The sequence below is a fragment of the Thamnophis elegans genome, chromosome 9, assembly GCF_009769535.1.
Source record: "Thamnophis elegans isolate rThaEle1 chromosome 9, rThaEle1.pri, whole genome shotgun sequence".
In the NCBI taxonomy this organism is placed as follows: Eukaryota; Metazoa; Chordata; class Lepidosauria; order Squamata; family Colubridae; genus Thamnophis; species Thamnophis elegans.
The window spans coordinates 14,704,250-14,724,084 of NC_045549.1; the positions used below are offsets into that span (position 1 = coordinate 14,704,250).

General features: G+C 41.1%; 2 protein-coding genes across 2 annotated transcripts in view; both read right to left on the reverse strand.

The window, feature by feature from the left end:
- The window catches only part of LOC116513231 (G protein-regulated inducer of neurite outgrowth 3-like), a 217,165-nt gene that overhangs the window by 104,872 nt on the left and 92,458 nt on the right, over window positions 1–19,835 (reverse strand). The gene's annotated exons all lie outside the window — the stretch shown is intronic.
- Window positions 1–19,835, reverse strand: part of LOC116513312 (protein FAM13A-like) — a 126,695-nt gene that overhangs the window by 79,907 nt on the left and 26,953 nt on the right. Inside the window, exons 5-6 of the mRNA XM_032224330.1 lie at window positions 13,366–13,516; window positions 4,574–4,654 (exon numbers count right to left, since the gene is read on the reverse strand). Coding sequence (XP_032080221.1) covers window positions 4,574–4,654; window positions 13,366–13,516 — 232 coding nt within the window. The remainder of the gene's footprint in view (window positions 1–4,573; window positions 4,655–13,365; window positions 13,517–19,835) is intronic.

A 19,835-nucleotide genomic window follows, 5' to 3' on the forward strand; every position in this document is an offset into this window, starting at 1 on the left:
TCTGAGTTAATGCCTGCAGGATTCATGCTATTTTTCTAATTCTCTTTCTCCCGTTGACCACAGTTCTACATCAGGCCCTTCATCTTAATTGTGCAAGGCCTCCTACATTCCCAAGAAACCCCCCCCCCCCATTTTCCTTCCTTCAGCCCTGCTGAAGCCTGCAGAGTCTCCTGGGGGCTGGGGAAGACAAAAACTTTTTTTTTCTTACTTACCTCTTCAAAATTGTGATACGTCTTATACATCGGTGCATCTTATAGTCCCAAAAATATGATAACTTGGGTCAGATTTGAGGCCTGTACAATTCGTGGCCCTGCCTTGATTATGAGAGCAGAAATTACAGGGCAAATAGAGGCAACCTTTCCTACTGTTGTTGGACAGATGTTTTTTTCTTCCTCTGGCATACCAATGGAAAGAACAACTGTCATCTGTCAAGTACTCAGAAGAAAAGAGAGACACCCTTGCTAACTAAGGAAATGAACTTTTGCTTTAATCAACAAAAGAAAGGTTAATAGCGAAGGTTGTTGCAGGCAAAACTGCCTTTCTCTTAGCTGGCAAAGAACCGAAAGAAATATTCATGCACACAACATACAACAACAGGCCACAAATCAAGTGAAGGGCTTACTCCTCTCTCTCCGCAGTACAAATTCAATTTCATCTTTCCAAACAAAACAAAACAGACCTGCAAGCCAATTTTGGATTGGCAAATTTCAACTCTTCTAGGTCTGATCCAACCATCTCCCTCTCTTAAGTCATAGCTACAAAGCACATGTAGAAAAAAAATATGATGTGGCTGAAGATACGTACAACTCCATTTTCTGCTCCAAACTCTTTGCATTAGATTATGTATCCAAAGACAGAGAAAGGCTTTTTAAAGATTGGGTCATCTAGCTATATAGTTAATATTACAGTCAGCTTTTACTCTGCATATGTCTGTTTTGCCAACTATCACATCTGTTATACTAATACAAGTGAACAAACTTACAATTTTAAACTTTTTTTGGGGGGGGGGGAAGCTGGTAAAACATAAAATAAAGTCCGCTTCCTTTCCCACTATAATTTGATTTCTCTGTTCCAAGAAAGACTGGTGGGAAGAGAAAGGGGGAGAGGTAGGCTGGGAAACTACCCCAAAATTGGCTTTTGTGCATGCAGGCTAAAAGATGTAGCAATAAAGCTCTGATTTATGAGCATATTTCCATGTAAAACAATAACCACAAATTTGCATACGTCAAGTTCAAATTGCCTCAAACCACACGAAAGTGCAAACTTCTAGCTCTATGTATTAAGACTCCAATGGCTATTTCCCCTTGCAATGTATCTAAAAGTTGGAAGGTCCCGAGAAATGTAATCCCAGAGATAGTAAGTGGGTTTGGTTGTTTTTACAATATATAGTAGTAAGCCAGGTTGCTCAAACTGACAGAAAAAGCAAAGAAGGCACATATTGGGACACATATTGTATTATAATTTCTGAACTATACCATTGGAGATGCAATATTTATGTCATTACTTTTCCCCTCAAAGCATCCAAAACAGCCTATGAAACATAAGAAAATTAAATTGGATTCACAAATTGCACTTTGATGATTTGCCAACCTGGTGTTTGCTAATGAAGCCACAATTGATTGGATTCACATTACTAATCAGGAATAATCAGCAATCAACAATTTGTAGTATGGTGATTCATGTAGTGGACTAAAACTTGAGGAGGTGAGGTTCAAGTTTATTTTTAATCATGGAAGGTCACAGAAGACTTTCGGTCCTTCAAAAACAACCTCGAGGAGTCTGGGAGCACCGTTTCCAACTAACAAGTTCTAGCAAGTTTATTAAAATCACAAAAAGTTACCCCTTTGGATGGATGTGTTCTGACCTAGGCTTCCCCAAAAAGCATGAGGCAGAGTCCTGGTCCTGACAAAACCCCTTTTATTAAATGAATGTGAATTCCTCTCATTCACATTCAGCAAGGCCTGGCAAACAGTCTTTCAAAGGAATATTTATAACTACAGACCTTATCTATCTTGGAAAGCTGTCATGCAAATATTTTCCCAATGAGGTGCTGCGTTAGGAAAGACTGGGCACAGAGTCTCTGAGATTCACAAATCCAACGAACAAATGAACGATTTTTTTCCCTGCAAAAGCCCCTTTCACTCCTCTTTTATTTCCTATGGGAAGGGTCAATAACCTTCGACCAGTGACTTTATTCCCAAGTCTACCCTGATTTCCGAGTTGTTCTTTTCTTCTGGCAGCTCTGCGCATGAGCACACTAAGAACAGGTTCCAGCTGCTCCTCTGCTTCACCGCTGTCTAGCTCCGTAGGCACCTGATCACTGCCAGACGGCCTCAACCCCGTTTCTGCCTCCAATGTAGAGCCCTCGTCCGAGCCTTCCCCAGCCTCCAGGACTCCCCAACTTCCTCACTGTCCCACGCTGTTGCCAGCTCTGCTGGTGGGCCACAACTGGATGAATGAATGATTTTTGGCTATTTTAGACCATCATGGCTTTCTTTCTACAACATCCCCAATAAAAAGCTCCAAGTTTGGCCAAACACTGCCTTTTACCCCAACTCACCACAATGATAAAATAAATGAAGATCCTTTGGAAAGTTGCTTTAAGTTTCTGGAGAAAAGCCAGGCTATACATCTAACACATCCAACTCAAATCCCAATGTTCCTAAAAATTAGATAATTGAATCAGTTGCCTCCGACGCCACATAAAATCGTACTTAATGGTAGCATTTAAAACCAATATGGGGAAAAAGTTAGCAAGCCTGTTCAAGTATAGGTACGACAAATCCTTCAACCTAAAATCAGAGCAAATCAGATTTCTGACAAATTAGATGTATGAACAAAGTGCTACTGAGGATTTAAACAATCTGCTCCACCCAAAAGCTGAACTTTTTCCATTCTCAGGTTGAAAAGATGACATCACCAACATTTCAAGGCTAGTTTATTAATGTCTTTCAAATTGATTCTCAACTGAAAGGACAAATTTAAGAGGACATTCCTTTATCTCTTGTAAGGCAAATATCTATATTTGTGGCAATTCTAAATTCACTGGAATTCCAGAAGATGACATTTCTATCTAGCAAGTCTACCTCTACTTTTTTATCGTTCCTGTTCTCCATACCTTCAAAAACTTTTAATTCAATTGGCTCTGAGTGCAGCAAAGCCGTAGAGTGCAGAACACTAATGAACACTGGGTTATATATATTTTGATGGATGGGTCAATAAAGCATTGATGCCAAGATTAAATTCAGTTCCCAAACACTGATGCAAGTGTGGCATGGCTAAAATGCCTTGGAATTTTGTCAAAGCATTGTGTATATGTGCACCCGTTTGGCAAGTAGGTGTTTACAGAACAAAACCTACTGTAGATGGGATCAATTCTAAGAAACTTTCATTATTTATCTGGTTATTTAAGAAACAGGTGTTCAAGTTTGTATTTACTCTAAAGCAATCCACCAAAGATGAGCGGGAATTAGTGGAGTCACTAAACAGGCCATATGATCCTAGAGTTGGAAGAAAGCATTTAGACTATTTAATCCAAATTACTGCTGAGTGCAGGAAGCCAGATTAAAGCATCCATGACAGGTGGCTGTTTGGCTTCCCCCTGAGGACAAACAATGAAGGGAACAGCAAAATTTTCCCAAATGTTTGTTTCAACAGATTGAACTGCTCTGACCTTTAGTTAAAAAAAAAAAATACATGGAATTGGAATCTGCTTTTAAGCAAATTCAATGATTTTGTGTCCTGCATCTGGGAACAATGATGTAAAAGTCTTGGGTACCACGAAGCACCAGCTCTATCTTTATTGTTGGTTTACATTAACAGAATTCTCCAAGAAGGAAAGAACCTATTTCTCCTCTTACCTTTACAGTCCACGAAACTAGAGAAGGTCTCTTTTGACATGCCCCTATTCCTTCTACAGCCTTAGCTGTCTCTTAATTGATTTCTGCCTATCTGCTGCTCTTCCTCCTGTCTCTCAAAACCATTGTCACATACCATTACATTTTTCCCCAGGTATTTGAAGAGTGCTACCCTGTTTCCCCGAAAATAAGACCTCCCCAAATAATAAGCCCAATTAGGCTTTTGAGTACATGTGCTAAAATAAGCCCTCCCCCAAAATATTGCAACACAGCAGCAGCCATGAGGTGACCACACTTAGCACCTCCTGCACCTCAAAAATAATAAGACTTCCCTGAAAAATAAGGCCAAGCGTTTATTTTGGGGGGTCAAAAGAAAATAAGACCCTGTCTTATTTTGGGGAAAATATGGTATTATATCCTCTTCCATGGCTACCTTTAAAAGGCTGAAGTTGCTCAGTTCTTTCAATTTTTGTTCCCAAAAGGTAGCTTCTAGCTTTCTGTTTATTCTCATTGCCCTTCTCTGAATCTGTTCCAATATGCCCAAATGCTTCTAACAACATTTACAATTGCTTTTATATTTCTATTTTATTACATTGTAAGCCACCCAGAGTCCCTTTGGGCAGTGAGATGGGTGGCATTTAAATTTAATAAATAGTACAGATAAAAGGAAAATGGAAAGCAGCATCGAAAAGATGAATACCCTTATTTTTCTGTACCTTTGTTCTTGGTTTTGGCTTGGGCGTTTCTGTCTCATGGTTCTTCAACAAGATTGGAGGAGATGACTTGCAACGGGCCTCCTATCAGGAAACATCAAAAGCAATTCATAAAAATATGTCCGGAGATACATCCTGAAGCAAGAACAGACTACCGGTTCACTTGACAGGCATTTGAGCTTCAAATACAGATATGTATTGAAATGTTCTCTTCTGCTTCTGTGAAATATTTTTTTTTTTTAAATCACAACTGGATTGACTAAAAAGAGACACCTCAAAATAAAGCTTCAGCATTCCTGATGGACTTCATTAAAAGCTGCAACTGGAAATCCAAGCTTAGCAGTAGAATAGATTTTATTATTAACTGAATTCAAGTAGATAGCACTGCCATATTGCCAACAAATCAAGCAGGTCCTAATGTTGTGATTTGTTTTAAGATTTGGTAGGGTATAGGTTTGATTTTATACAATAGATTTTATAGACAGATTTTATTTTCCTGGACTCCAAGATCACTGCAGATGGGGACTGCAGCCAAGAAATTAAAAGACGCTTGCTCCTGGGGAGGAAAGCTATGGCAAATCTAGACAGAATACTAAAAAGCAGAGACATCACCCTGCCAACAAAAGTGCGTATAGTCAAGGCAATGGTTTTTCCAGTTGCAATGTATGGATGTGAAAGTTGTACCATAAGGAAGGTTGAGTGCCAAAGAATGAGGCCTTTTAACTATGGTGCTGGAGAAGACTCCTGCGAGTCCCTTGGACTGCAAGGTGATCCAACTGGTCAGTCCTAGAGGAGATCAGCCCTGACTGCTCTTTAGAAAGCCAGATCCTGAAGATGAAACTCAAATACTTTGGCCACCTAATCAGAAGGAAGGACTCACTGGAGAAGAGCCTCATGCTGGGAACGATTGAGGGCAAAAGAAGAAAGGGACGACAGAGAATAAGGTGGCTGGATGGAGTCACCGAAGCAGTAGGTGTGAGCTTAAATGGACTCCAAAGGATGGTAGATGACAGGAAGGCCTGGAGGAATGTTGTCCATGGGGTTGCGATGGGTCGGACAAGACTTTGCAACTAACTAACTAACTAACTAACTAACTAACTAACTAACTAACTAACTAACTAACTAACTAACTAACTAACCAGCTAACAACAACAACAACAAGGGTATTTGGGGTTTGGGAGAAAGTGGCTGGGATTACGTTTGTAAAACATGATGCTGTCATATTCTGATGGGTTAACGATAGGAGAAAAACTACAGCACCATCATGAGAGAAATAATTTACAATGCTGAATATCAGAAGGGCTTAAAGACCCAAACAGAGAAATAGTGTGGAACCATTGCTTGCTTCTTCAATACATAAAAGTCCAGATCATTATCCATTTGTGATACAGTGTTGTGCGATAGCACAATTTAGCTGCAGTTTGACAGTGCACTCCTCAAAATTATTGATAAGAAAAAAGTATTTATATACTTTGGAAAGATATTCAGATTCTGTAACATACAGCAAAAGCATTTAGACTTATATACTGCCCTATAGTGCTTTATAGCACTGTGGGCAGTTTACAATGTCAGCATATTGCCCCCCAACAATCTGGGGGCAATATGCTGACATTGTTTGACCGACCTCGGAAGGATGGAAAGATGATTTAATCTTGAGCCCCAACAGGATCGAACTCCAGGTTACGGGCAGTTTGTCTGCAATACTTCAGTCTAACTACCGTACCTCTAATGCAGTGGTTAAGACGTATAGCTTTACCTATAAAACTCTAAAGCTACTTATAAAGATCAGAATCGTGCAGGAAATGATTTTCCTGTAATAACTCTATGCAAGTAAAAAAAAACAAAAAAGATTTCTGAAGCAGGAGAAAAAAAATCAGTGATGCTAAAATTCACCTTTGAAGGAGAAACCCGAGATTATCATCAATAGTCAAGAAAACAAAGGAAAATCAATCCAATGTTGTAACCCGAGGTATAAGTGACCATGCTCAAATGCTCATATTTTGGACCAGTGGTGAAATTCAATTATTTTTACTACCAGTTCTGTGGGCATGGATTGGTGGGCATGGCAGGGTAAGGATACTGCAAAATCTCCATTCCCTCCCCGCTCCAGGGGAAGGTTACTGCAAAATCCCCATTTCCTCCCGATCAGTTGGGACTCGGGAGGCAGAAAATAGATGGGGGAAAGACCAGTCAGAGGTGGCATTTGTCGGTTCTCTGAACTACTCAAAATTTCCACTACTGGTTCTCCAGAACCTGTCAGAACCTGCTGATTTCACCCACTTTGGACCTATTATGTGAAGACTCAACTCCCTTGAGGAATCAATAATATTGGGGAAAGTTGAAGGAAAGGGAGGATGACCAACAGCAAGATGGATGATTATGGTAGCAATGGTCGTATCTTAGAAAAAAATGAAGAGCTAGGCTGGGCACAGATCATTTTGGAGAAGGATTACTTTATGAAGTCACCATGATCTGTTTGTTTGTTTGTTTGTTTATTTGAATTCAGGCTGCTTATGTTTTTTTAAAGATTTTCCCTGATTTTTAATTGTAAGCCATTTACCATTGTTGGAAGTCGCGCAGCCTATAAATTGTATAAATAAATCTGATGGCACATAAGTCATAGAAAATAATAGGAGGAAGATATTTAGAGCTGCAGTAACATTAGAATGGCATGTCAAAATGTGAAATAAAACAAAACAATGTCATTCTCCTTGGCAGCTGTACAGGACTCTAAAGGATGCTCATAAACTTTCACCTAGAAAGGAGTGTATTTTAATCTAGCTAGGGAAGAATATCCCAATGGATTTTTTTTCTTGTTCTTCTATTTTTTTTTTTTAGAAAAAAAATCCATCTGCTCAATGAAATACTAATTGATTTGCAAGAATAAAATGTTCCCTTGAAAAGAAAAAAAATCAAAATTTTGTTCATAATGCTCCACTTTACTATGTACCTTTCAGGTTTAATCTCCTCCCCTAAGAAGAGAATCAATATATGTCAATCATGCAGTAGAAATTATAATCAGCTCAAAGCCAGGTTTGCTAAGCCATGTTAAAACTGATTTATGTTTGGTTTCAACACTGCTCTGAAGCTCAATTATTCTGGCTTAGTATTACATATGAACCAGGCAGCTTCAGCAATTTTAGCTGAAAAATGTAATTTAACCTTATGGGTGAATGCATGCAAGTGATTAGATCAGGGGTGTCAAACTCGATTTTATTGAGGACCACACCGGGGTTGTGTTTGACCTTGGGGGACCTGGGTGGGCGTGGCCAGCTCAACATCATTCGTGTCAGGAGCGCCTGTGGTAGCCGAGTGCTCTGCTGAGTTCTGTTTTCGGCTACAACGGCCTCCTGCAATCCTCTGCCATAAAAAATGGAGCTCAGGGTGTGTATCAATGCGGTCCTCCCGAACTCTGTTTTCACTGGCAGAAGCACTGTGGGCCAGATCTAAACACCCCACAGGCCGACTCGGGCTCCAGGCCTTGAATTTGACATCCCTGGATTAGATGGTATTTCTTGCATCAACCCAAAATGTGACCTGGAAGTTTTCCTAGTTAAATTAACATCTGGAATACATTACATTACATTTGACAGGGAAAGAGTTGCCAGACAATGACCAATTGCCTTATGGTAAATGCTTTTACCAACAACAGGAAGGAGGGGTGGGGAGGAAAACATACCACAGAGAAAAAAAAATGGCACAATGCTGTGGAAAATATAACATTGCACTAAGCCAGGTACATTTGTTTTTTTCTCTAACCCAACCAATTCAGCAAAATGTGAGCAACTGTTCTTTACTAGCCAATCTGTTTATATGTCTCTGTTATAGTTAAACCACTACCCTTACCATGCAAACTTAATTATTTTTGAAATACTTTGCCAAACCTCTCTGGAGACTTAACTAGGATCTTTCTCACGCTTCTTAACTAATATAAAAGCTCATTACAGGTTAACACACAAAAAGAACATTAGAGGCTACCATTTCGAATAACTAACATGTTTCTATTTCAAGACTGTGATTGCCTAACAGGACTATCTCAACTAAAGAAGACTCTGTGCTGTCCATTTTAAAAGGTGTTTTAGCATAAGTTTTCCTTTTATAGTTTCCCAGTCTAATATTTACTTATTAGTTAATGTCTTATGTTGGACATACACTCACGAACAGACAATCTGAAATAACATCACCTTGTCTTCCAGATTGATTGTATTCCTGTATGTCAAACTTTTTTTTTGTTAACAACGTGTATATTCCAGAACTAGATTACAAACATAAATATATAATACTTCAAATATCTGGAATATGTATGCAGTGTTTTATTTCCTGGCGTTCCTGTCACCTACCAAGGTTCTGCTTATTTAAGAATCAAGTAAGAATGCATGACTTTAACATGGTTGTTTTCATGGTCCTTTTTGAGTTTCACGTCTACGGTGTCATCAATCAAAAATCTTACCAAATAAGCAAGCAAATAAAGATTCATTCTCCCTGATCATTCAGTCTCCTTCCACATACATTCCTCTCCCTCTCACCACGCTTTTATTTCCCCACCAATTTAATCAGTAACGAGAACAACAAAAGCTTAAAGGGAGGCAAAAGTTAAAAAAAAACCCTATTCAAGTGATGCCTTTCTCCCCCATGTGCGTTTGTCTCTTGGTTTACAAAACAGTCTCCAAGAGAGTTTGCTGCGTGGATGATAGCAAGAAGCAAATTGTTTCACATCATTATCGCAAATGCTAAAAAGCCCAAAACAACTCCATTTACATGGCTGCTGTTTTTCGTTTGGACATAACACCAGTCAAGGACGTATCTTATTTTCCAAGGCTGCTTCCTATCCAACTTAAAACAGTGGTCAGAATCTCAGATTTTAACTAGCACTCGTAAAGATAAAAGACACCGTTTCGTACACAACTGAACAGCATGAATGTTAAGTGCTAAGTAATGATCACAACAACTTTACTTGGAACATCTTGCGATGATAGGTTTAATTAACACTATCAAACAACATCTCCTCATTCCAAGGCCTTAGGAAGGAATTCGTAGACAAATACAAATACCAAATCCAGTCTAAATATCTGGCAGACTGTGCCACGAACGTTAATAAATTGCATCAATGTTTACACACACACACACACACACACACACACACACAATATATATATATATATATATATATATATATATATATATATATATATATATATGTGTGTGTGTGTGTGTGTGTGTGTGTTTTATTTGTGCTGATAAATAAATAAAGGGAGACTAGTATAGATCTATTTCAAGCTATTTAGCTCTCATCAGCTAGCCATACCCTCACTGGGATTTGAACCTGGGCTATGTTACATACTAGGCAGACATCTTAGCCATTAGGCCACAGGCTCTTATCCGTTATCAGCGAAGCCAGGGAAGAAGGTATATATTTAGAGTCACAACCCCTGGTAAGTCCCAATTATGGGAGGAAGCTAACTGCTTCCATCATCTGTCAATCGGCTCGTCACAAGAGTCCATCATGACAGAAACCCAATATTTTTACTGTTGCCTTTGTTATATTTGTGTTTTTTATTTGTGCTGATGATAGATAGATAGATAGATAGATAGATAGATAGATAGATAGATAGATAGATAGATAGATAGATAAATAAATATATATATATATATATATATATATATATATATATATATATATATATATATATATAATCTGGCATCACTAGTCTGTTTTAAACCTCCATTTCAGGCACATGGATAAGACAGAGCTAATAACAAATGGGATAGAAGGGAAAGGAGAAAAGCAAAATAATTTTGGAGTATAAGAGCAAACCCAGGGATGAATTGCATAGGTTTGTTTGGGCAAAATATACCGTATTTTTTCGGAGTATAAGATGCACCAGAGTATAAGACGCGCCAAGGTTTTGAAGAGGCAAATTAAAAAAAAAAGTTTTTACACTCTGCAACCCTCCCAAAAACGGCCCATTTTTTTTGCAAAAACGGGCCCGTTTCCCCCCCCTCAAAGGCATGAATAGCTTTTAGGGGGCTTGCAGAGTGCTCCTGGGGGGAGGGGCAAAAGAGCAAAAGAATGGCCTATTTTTGCAAAAATAGGCCTATTTTTTGTCAAACAAATTGCATGCATAGCCTTTTGGAGGCTTATAGAGTACTCCTGGGGGCTGGGGGGGGGGCAAAATTGAGCAAAAAACGGTCCATTTTTCACTCATTTCTGCCCTCCCCAGCACCCAGGAGCTCTCTGAAAGCCTCCTAAAGGCTATGCACGTCCATTCTGGTAAAGGGAGTGGGGTTTTGGGAGGCAAAAAAATGCTGTATTCAGTGTATAAGGCGCACCCAGATTTTCAGCCTCTTTTTTTCAGGGAAAAAGGTGCATCTTATACTCGGAAAAATATGGTAATTGCTGGTTTTTGATGGGTGACTGTGATTCGTCTGTTCCTATTAGTGTTTAAGCAGAGTGGAGAATTTAATATTATTGGGAAATCTGGCCAAATGGAAAGGTTTCAGGGAATTTGCAAATTCTGCTAGTGATCCAAATGTTGACTAATTAGACATGAACTCCTAAATGACTGGGATAGCAAAGGCAAAAACAGTTACAGTCTTTGGAGCTCTCTGAGCTTGCTTGTTTTCTTGCAGACATTTCATTACCAAACTAGATAACATCATCAGTGCTAAGGGCTAGTTTGAGTAATAAAATATCTGCAAGAAAACAAGCAAGCTCAGAGAGCATCAAGGATCCCTCACGACAACCCTGAGCTACAAATATTCTCTTTTATCAGTTATAATCTTCTGTTATTCTTAAATTATAGCTTTTATCAGTTATAATCTTCTGTTATCCATTCTTAAAAACTCTGGGGGTGGGGATCATTAGGAACAGAATTTAATGATCAGCTAAATAAAAAGGGCTGAAGAACTGAGAGAGAACAGAAAAGAATGTAACAAGAAATTCGCTGGCAAAGGCAAAGAAAGAGCTATTTAGCTGTAGCCATGGCATTTTCTTACTGGCTTTCAATTTCTCATTAGACTCAAACCAAACAATTGGCATCCAACACCTTGATTTCAGCTGTAATATGGCATTCTACTACTCCTTTGAGGATAACACGCTCGTTAAGCTTCTATCCTTTGGTACTTTGGTATTCAAATGCTTTGAAACTCATCAATTTGGGGGTTCAATGCATTTTGACACAAAAAAAATTGTCCTGGTATTCAGCGTTTGGTACTCAATGCACAAGCTAGAACTAAGCTAAGAGCAACAGTGGCGCAGTGGTTAGAATGCAGTACTGCAGGCTACAACTGCTGATTGCTGGCTGCCAGTCATTTGGCAGTTCAATTCTCATCGGCTCAAGGTTGATTCAGCCTTCCATCCTTTCCAGATGGGTAAAATGAGGACCCAGATTGTTGGGGGACAATATGTGGGCCCTGTAAACTACTTAGAGCAGTGTTTCTCAACCTTGGTGACTTTAAGTCCTGTGGACTTCAACTCCCAGAGCTATGCTGGCTGGGGGATTCTGGGAGTTGAAGTCCACAGGACTTAAAGTCACCAAGGTTGAGAAACACTGACTTAGAGGGATATAAAGCACTGTGAAGTGGTATATAAATCTAAGTCTGCTATTGCTATTGTCGGTGTCGGCTGCCTTGTGACTCACAACATTCTTCCTTATGGGAAAAAATGTTTGGCACTTATTGTTTTTGCTACTCATCATGCTTCCCAGAACCAATTAACGAGGAGTACCGAAGTACCACTGTACTTCCTGCTCAGAATTTTAGTTCAGATCAACAAAATAATTCCTTTGCACTGTTTTTCTTCTATTTCTTTGATTGTTGCTTCCTGGAGCTGTATTCTGAGTGCCAAACAGTTTCCTGGAGGCAGATGTACATACTCACACATACTCTGTTTCCCCGAAAATAAGACCTCCCGAGGATAATAAGCCCAATCGGGCTTTTGAGCGCATGCGCTAAAATAAGTCCTCCTCCAAAAATAAGTCCCCCCGAAAATATTGCAACACGGCAGCAGCCATGAGGTGACCATGCTCACCACCTCCTGCATTTCAATTATAATAAGACCTCCCCGAAAATAAGGCCAAGTGCTTACTGCATTTTTCGGAGTATACGACGCACTGGAGTATAAGATGCACCAAAATTTTGAAGAGGCAATTTACCCCCCCCCAAAAAACCAAAAAAAAAATTGCACTCTGCAGACCTCCCCAAAACTGTGAAAATGGGCCCATTTTTGGTTTAAAAAAGGGCATGCATAGCCTTTAGGAGGCTTATAAAGTGTTCCTGGGGGCTGGGAGGGCAAAAATGAGCAAAAAAATGGCCTCTTTTTAGCTCATTTTTGCCCGCCCCAACCCCCAGGAGCACTCTGGAGGCCTCCTAAAGGCTCTGCATGGCCATTTTGATGAAGGGGGCGGGGTTTCAGGAGGCCAAAAATGCTGTATTCAGTGTATAAGACGCACCCAAATTTTCAGCCTCTTTTTTGAGGAAAAAAGGTGAGTCTTATACTCCGAAAAATACGTTATTTCAGAGGTCAAAAGAAAATAAGACCCCGTCTTATTTTCGGGGAAACATGGTAAGTGCACAACAAATCAACAACAAAAATGAGCGATGTACAGTTTGGCTCAATGAAAAAGTACAAAAAATTAAGAGCCACCCCCACCCCCACCCCCAAGCCTGAATCTCTTTTCAGGATCAGAGTTCACACAGACCATTTTACTCTGACACTTACTAAACTGACCTTGTTTATAGTAAATTACAGTGGGGGGATAGGGTTCAAAATCACCATTCAGCTTGCAAACACTCACTTTCACCAATATAATTTTCGGTGACTCTCTGCATTCTCCTTGCTTCTTCTGAGGCTCCCATTCAAACAAGGAACTGTAGTTCTCCAACATGTGGACCATAATTTTGTTACAGATTTCCTGCTGCTTCATCCCTTCAAAGCCAGGTGGGACACTGCAAGACAAATAAAGCAATCAATGCATAAAGCAGGATGAAAGCATCAAGCACTGTGTGTTTTCTTTTCTAATGGGGAATGAAATGAGGGACGCCTAGGCCAGTCCAAGGAAGCAGCGCAAAATAAGAGGATGGGTCCGAACCTGATTTGTTCTTGGACTGATTTAAAAAGAAGAAAGAATTACTGTATTTTTCGGACTATAAGACGCACCTTTTTCCCTCAAAAGAGAGGCTGAAAATCTGGGTATGTCTTATACACTGAATACAGCATTTTTTATCTCCTAAAACCTTGCCCTCTTCACCACAATGGCCGTGCATAGCCTTTAGGAGGCTTGTAGAGTGCTCCTGGGTACTGGGGAGGGCAGAAATGAGTGAAAAACAGGCCATTTTTTTGTTCATTTTTTTTTTGGGGGGGGGGCACCTCCCAGGAGCACTCTATAAGCCTCCTAAAGGCTATTCATGCCCCTTTTTTGGAAAAAAAAAACGGTCCCGTTTTAGCAAAAAACTGGCCATTTTTGGGAAGTCTACACAGTGCAAAAACTTTTTCTTTTAATTTGCCTCTTCAAAATCTTGGTGTGTGTCTTATACTCCGAAAAATACGGTAATAAGAATTTCAAATGATCTTCAAATGCAGTGGAGTGTACCCTTGTGATGGATTAATTTTCCTAATCACTTTCGATTTTAGGGCATGCACTAAATATTACATCACGTACTCTGATGACTGAAAATGCAAATGAACTGCAAGTATAGTAAGCCATGGAGCACAACAAAAAGTGGGAGTCTGAGTAATAGCAGTTAGACTTATATGCTGCTTCATAGTAGAGAGTCAGCATATTGCCCCCAACAATCTGGGTCCTGATTTTACTGATCTTGCAAGGATGGAAGGTAGAGTCAACCTTGAGCCGGTGAGAATCGAACTTCTGGCAGTCGGCAGAATAAGTAATAGCAAGAGCACTTAGAGTTTTATACTGCTTCACAGTGCTTTACAGCCCTTTCTGAGCTGTATTGTTTACAGAGTCAGCATATTGCCCCCAACAATCTGGGTCCTCATTTTACCAGAAGGATGGAAGGCTGAGTCAACCTTCAACCTAGTCAGGATTAAATTCCAGGCTGTGGGCAGAATTACCCTGCAATACAATACTGAATACTAACCCCTGCACCACCAGGGCTGCTCATATGACTATGTGCCTGCTGGGATGGTCTCCTAAAAAGTTATGGAAGATAAGTTCCAAAGGACTTTGGAGCAGAATCAAATGGATGCAAATGGGAAGTCCATTTTGATAGTTGGAGAACATGCATACTATTTGGAGAAGGTTGAAGGTACAGTGGTGGCAAAGTGACAACACAAAGTATGATGGCCTTGCTAAATCAAAACAGCAGAATACAATGGGTATTCTTCCCAAGGGCATGAAACAACTCCTTGTCCCGACAAAAAACCCCTTTTATTAATTTACTCTGAATTCTGCTCATTCACATTCAGCAAAGTCTTTCAAGGGAGGATTTACAGTCACAGAGCTTATCTGGCTGATCTGCAAAACTTGGCAAGGAGTTGCGGAGAGTCACGAACCAATTAAGTGAAGCAATTGTCTCCACTTCCCTTTTACTCCTCTTTTATTTCCTCTGGGAGGGGCATTCATCGCCCATCTGTAGCTTTACTCCCAAGTCAACCGCTGTTCTTTAGCTGTTCCCTTCGTCTGGCAACTCTGCGCATGCGCACACTGGGAACAGGCTCCAGCTGTTCATCTGCTTCACTGATGTCTGACTCTGAAGGCAGCTGATAACTGGCATACGGCTCCGACACAGAGACCTCATCAGAGCCTTCCCCCAGACTCCAGGACTGGCCCAGGTTCCTCCCCAACCTCCTCACTGTCTGAATCTGCGGCCAGATTCAGATATGTTGGAGTCACACCGTGACGGCTACTTCAAGAGAAGATAACAGTGTCCTTGATTGCTCATGATGATACCCAGAGATCAAAAGCTAGTAGAATCTATTGTTGCAGTAAAATTTCTCCCCCTCATTGGACAGAATGCCACCTTGACATATTGCAAGCCAATTCTAAAACATCTGTCACTTGCAAAAGTAATTACGAAAAATGGCCTTTTAAAGTCAGGCAACCAGTTCCAAGGTTCTTTGGATATCAGCCCACCTGTTCAAATATATTATAGCATGAAATAGAGCCTTTTGAATAATCCTCTTCAGGAAACTTAAGAGGCTTCGATCTCTTCAGCTTATTAGTGAACAAAACTACTTTTCATTGAGGGCTGCATCAGGGTTGTTTTTGACCACAGGGAATCGGGTGGGTGTGGCAATGGTGGGTGTAGCCAGCTCAACATCACGTGTTGGGGGCACCTGTGGTGGGCTGGGCAGGGCTTGGGGGGGGTGTTACTTTTGCTAGTAATTTGTTTTGCTAGCACTCTGCCAGCGAACACGGAGCTTGGGGACCTCATTTGGCCTCTCCGGGCTCCATTTCCGGCTGTGACAGCCTCCTGCAGCCCTCTGCCAGTAAAAAAGGCTACCGCACAAGCCCTTCCGAGTTCTGTTTTCACTGGCAGAGCACCGCAGGCTGGCCCTTTGCTTTTTCCAGGGTGGTGCCGCGGGCCAGATCTAAGCACCCATGCCAAGCATGGGTTTGACACCCATGACCTACACCCTGATGAAAACTCATACTATCAATCTCCTTAATAAGCTCTTGGTCAGTGTCATAATCACACTGAATTTTAGTAGGAGAGATGAGTAGTAATTCAAGTGGCTAGTATTACCTGCCTTGTAAACGCCATTTAATGTTAGAAGAGAGAAAAGACTTTGTGGCAGATGTTGTGGCCCGCCAGCAGAGCTGGCAGCAGATTCAGACAGTGAGGAGGTTGGGGAGGAACTTGGCCATTCCTGGAGTCTGGGGAAGGCTCTGATGAGGGCTCTGTGTCAGAGGCAGAGAGGGGACCAGAGCCATATGCCAGTTATCAACTGCCTTCAGAGTCAGACATCAGTGTGGCAGACAAACAGCTGGAGCCTGATCCCAGTGCGCAGATGCATTGCCAGACGAAAGGAACAGCTAAAGAACAGGGGTCGACTTGGGAGTAAGGCCACAAGTGAACGATGAATGGCCCCTCCCAGAGGAAATAAAAGAGGAGCGAAAGGGGAGTGGAGTTTGCAGGAGACAATTAGTTCGCTTAATTGGTCCGTGACCCTCTGAGACTCCTTGCCAAGTTTTGCAGATATCAGCCTGTCAGCTCTCCAAGCCAGATAAGGTCTGTGACTGTAAATCCTCCCCTGAAAGACTTTGCTGGATGTGAATGAGCAGAAATCACAGTAAATTAATAAAAGGGGGTTTTGTCGGGACCAGGAGTTTGCTTCATGCTCTTGGGAAGCCTCGGTCAGAACAGCAGGGAAGGATGGTTATATATGCATTGTTGCTCAAAAGGAAGACATGACTTCCCCATTCCAAAAAGAGCATCAGACACAGATGATAGCCTGACTTCATTGATTTACTGCCAGCAAATCCAAGACAAATCTTCCATTAAAATAAAATGATAAAATAGTATGGAGAAGAAAACATACTAATTTTTTCCCCACTTTTGCATCCCTGCAGTAGCCGTACACAATTTATTTTCAAAACCAACCATCTACACTTATTTTGGCTGAAGGCCAACGGAGGCAACTCATACTATGTCATTTCTTTTAAAAGAGGCACCGTAACGAATCAAAGCAATTCAGTGAAAGAAGGAACAGCAAAATTCGTAAAAGAATGAAAGTCAGTTTGATGCTGGTGTTTTGTTAACAATATCGCAAACAGAAAATGACAGAGCCAAAAGTGATTCCTCATCAGTTCAGCATTAGGGCACATAGCATCCCTGCCACCTTAAACCACCCCATATCTGTTTGCTGGTGCTGCAATTAAATTGTCCTTCCTGCTGGTGAAAATTTGGCTGGAAAACCTCTGAGGTTGCCTGTTCTTTGTACCTTTCCCTTGGACATTTTCTAGCCTATTAAGAGAAATCTTTTCAATTCCGCTTCCTGCTATTAATGTGCATAGCGACTGCGATTCTGAATACACAAATCCAATTTAAATCAAAACGAGTTAGGCTACTGAGTAAATAGACTTTGGTTGTTTAAAGCTGCTTTAAACAAAAACTGTGTTGCAAGCTTTCGCCACCTTTTTAATCTCCCATATGATTAACCATGTGAGCGATCCTTTTTTCTTTTCTGCCTGAAAACTCTTGCACAACAGGTTGTGTCCTCTTTGGCTCGTGAAACATTTTCATCACAGGCAAGAATTTTGATTGGGCAAGGCACCCTTTGCCAACCATGCGTCCAGGGGGGGAAAGAGGATTTGATAAGAAAAGGGTGTCATACTTTGCCAGCCAGGCTTTAGTTAAACTGCTTCCAATTACTCATGGAAAAAAAAAAGCTAGCATGAATATTACTGATGCTGTACTTTACTGGTGCTGCCCTTATCAGTTTATTTTTAGCTCAATGCCTCATATAACTTTCCAAGAAATGATAGGCAGCAGCTTCTTAGTTTGAAGGCTCTGATTCTTGGCTATATTTTGAAGCGAGAGAGAATATGTTCTTCCGTGCTATCATATAACACTAGAAGTAAATTGCTCTGATAATCTTTGGCAGTAGTAACTTGAGCAATTTTACACTGTGCTTTAAAAATGGGTAAAGGTAAAGGTTCCCCTTGCACATATGTGCTAGTCGTTCCCGACTCTAGCGGGCGGTGCTCATAGCCGTTTCAAAGACGAAAAGCCAGTGCTGTCTGAAAATGTCTCCGTGGTCATGTGGCCGGCATGACTAAATGCCAAAGGCGCATGGAATGCTGCTACCTTCCCATCAAAGGTGGTTCCTGTTTTTCTACTTGCATTTTTACGTGTTTTCGAACTGCTAGGTTGGGAGAAGTAATGGGAGCTCGCTCCATTATGCGGCGCTAGGGATTCGAGCCGCCAAACTGCTTAATTTTCTGATCGACAAGCTCAGCGTCTTAGCCACCGCGTCCCTACATTAAATTGGATAGGAACTCCCAATTTGGCAATTACAACCTTCATGTCAAAGTGCAACGTGGTAAGCCTGATCAATAGATATACAGGTAGTCCTTGATTTATGACCACATAGGGACTGGAGACTTTGTCATTAAATGAGACATCACAGGACTGCATCTGATATTTACAACTTTAATTGCAGTCATTAAGTGGATCTTAATGTAAAGCTTACAAATTCCTTCTGGCTTCCCCGTTGACTTCGCTTGTTGCACGCTGGCTGGGAAGGTTGCAAATGGTGATCATGTGACCTTGGGACATGGCAAGAGTCGAAAATCCAGCTTGTTGCTGAGTATTCAGATTGCAATCATGTGACTACAAGGATACTGTATTGTTCATTATTGAGAGAACAATTATAAGTCACTTTTTCAGCACCATTGTAACTTCCAACAGTTGCTAAATGAATGGTCATTAGACAGAAAGTACCTATATATCAGGGGTGGGTTTCAACCGGTTCGCGGTGGTCCCTGCGAACCGGTTGGTTGGCGAACCCGGAAGTAACTTCCGGGAACGGCGAAGGGTGCGCCCGCCCGCGGTCCTTATCCGGTTTTGACGAGTTCTGCGCTTCTACGCATGCGCAGGATGCATACAGCGCCTGCGCGATCCTCCAGGAGCAGCTGGAGCGTCACGCAGACGCTAGTTCGCATGCGTGCACCGCACGCGTGCACGAGGATGCTGCCGGCCCCGTTCCAACCGAACTGGTTGGAACGGGGCGAGAAACCCACCCCTGCTATATATGTATATCTGTACAACCCTACAGATATCTGCCACAGGTATATTATTATTGAAGGTAGATAATGTGGCTTATAATGGAATGGGACACAATTCCTTGTGGTGCAAACTTCTTCTGAATCTAGTTTAGTTTGATGACCGTCTCGTCCACGGTGAGTGAATCTTTGTAGTCTAAGTACAGCTGTTAAAAGAAAGCCATTTGAAGCTCCAAATTATTGCTCTGCTTAGGTAGATTTTGATTACTTGCCAGATGTTCAGTATGTGCCAATTTCCCTTTCATCAGAATTGGGGCAGAAAGAAGAGAGGACTGCTTTCTGGCTCATAGTAACAAACCAAATTCACTTCTTATGAAGCGTGGGTGCAAGCAGAGAGCACTAACTGGATAATACTGGGCTCTTTTTTGTCCAAGGACATTTATTTCTGACATTTCTGGTACTGCTTATAGCTACAAGGATCACTACTTTCCAAATCAGGTGCTCTTCAGTTTTAAGACTGCAAGAAACTGTAGACAGTTCTCCTGCAGAAATGAAGAACAGACGTTTATGTCACTCCG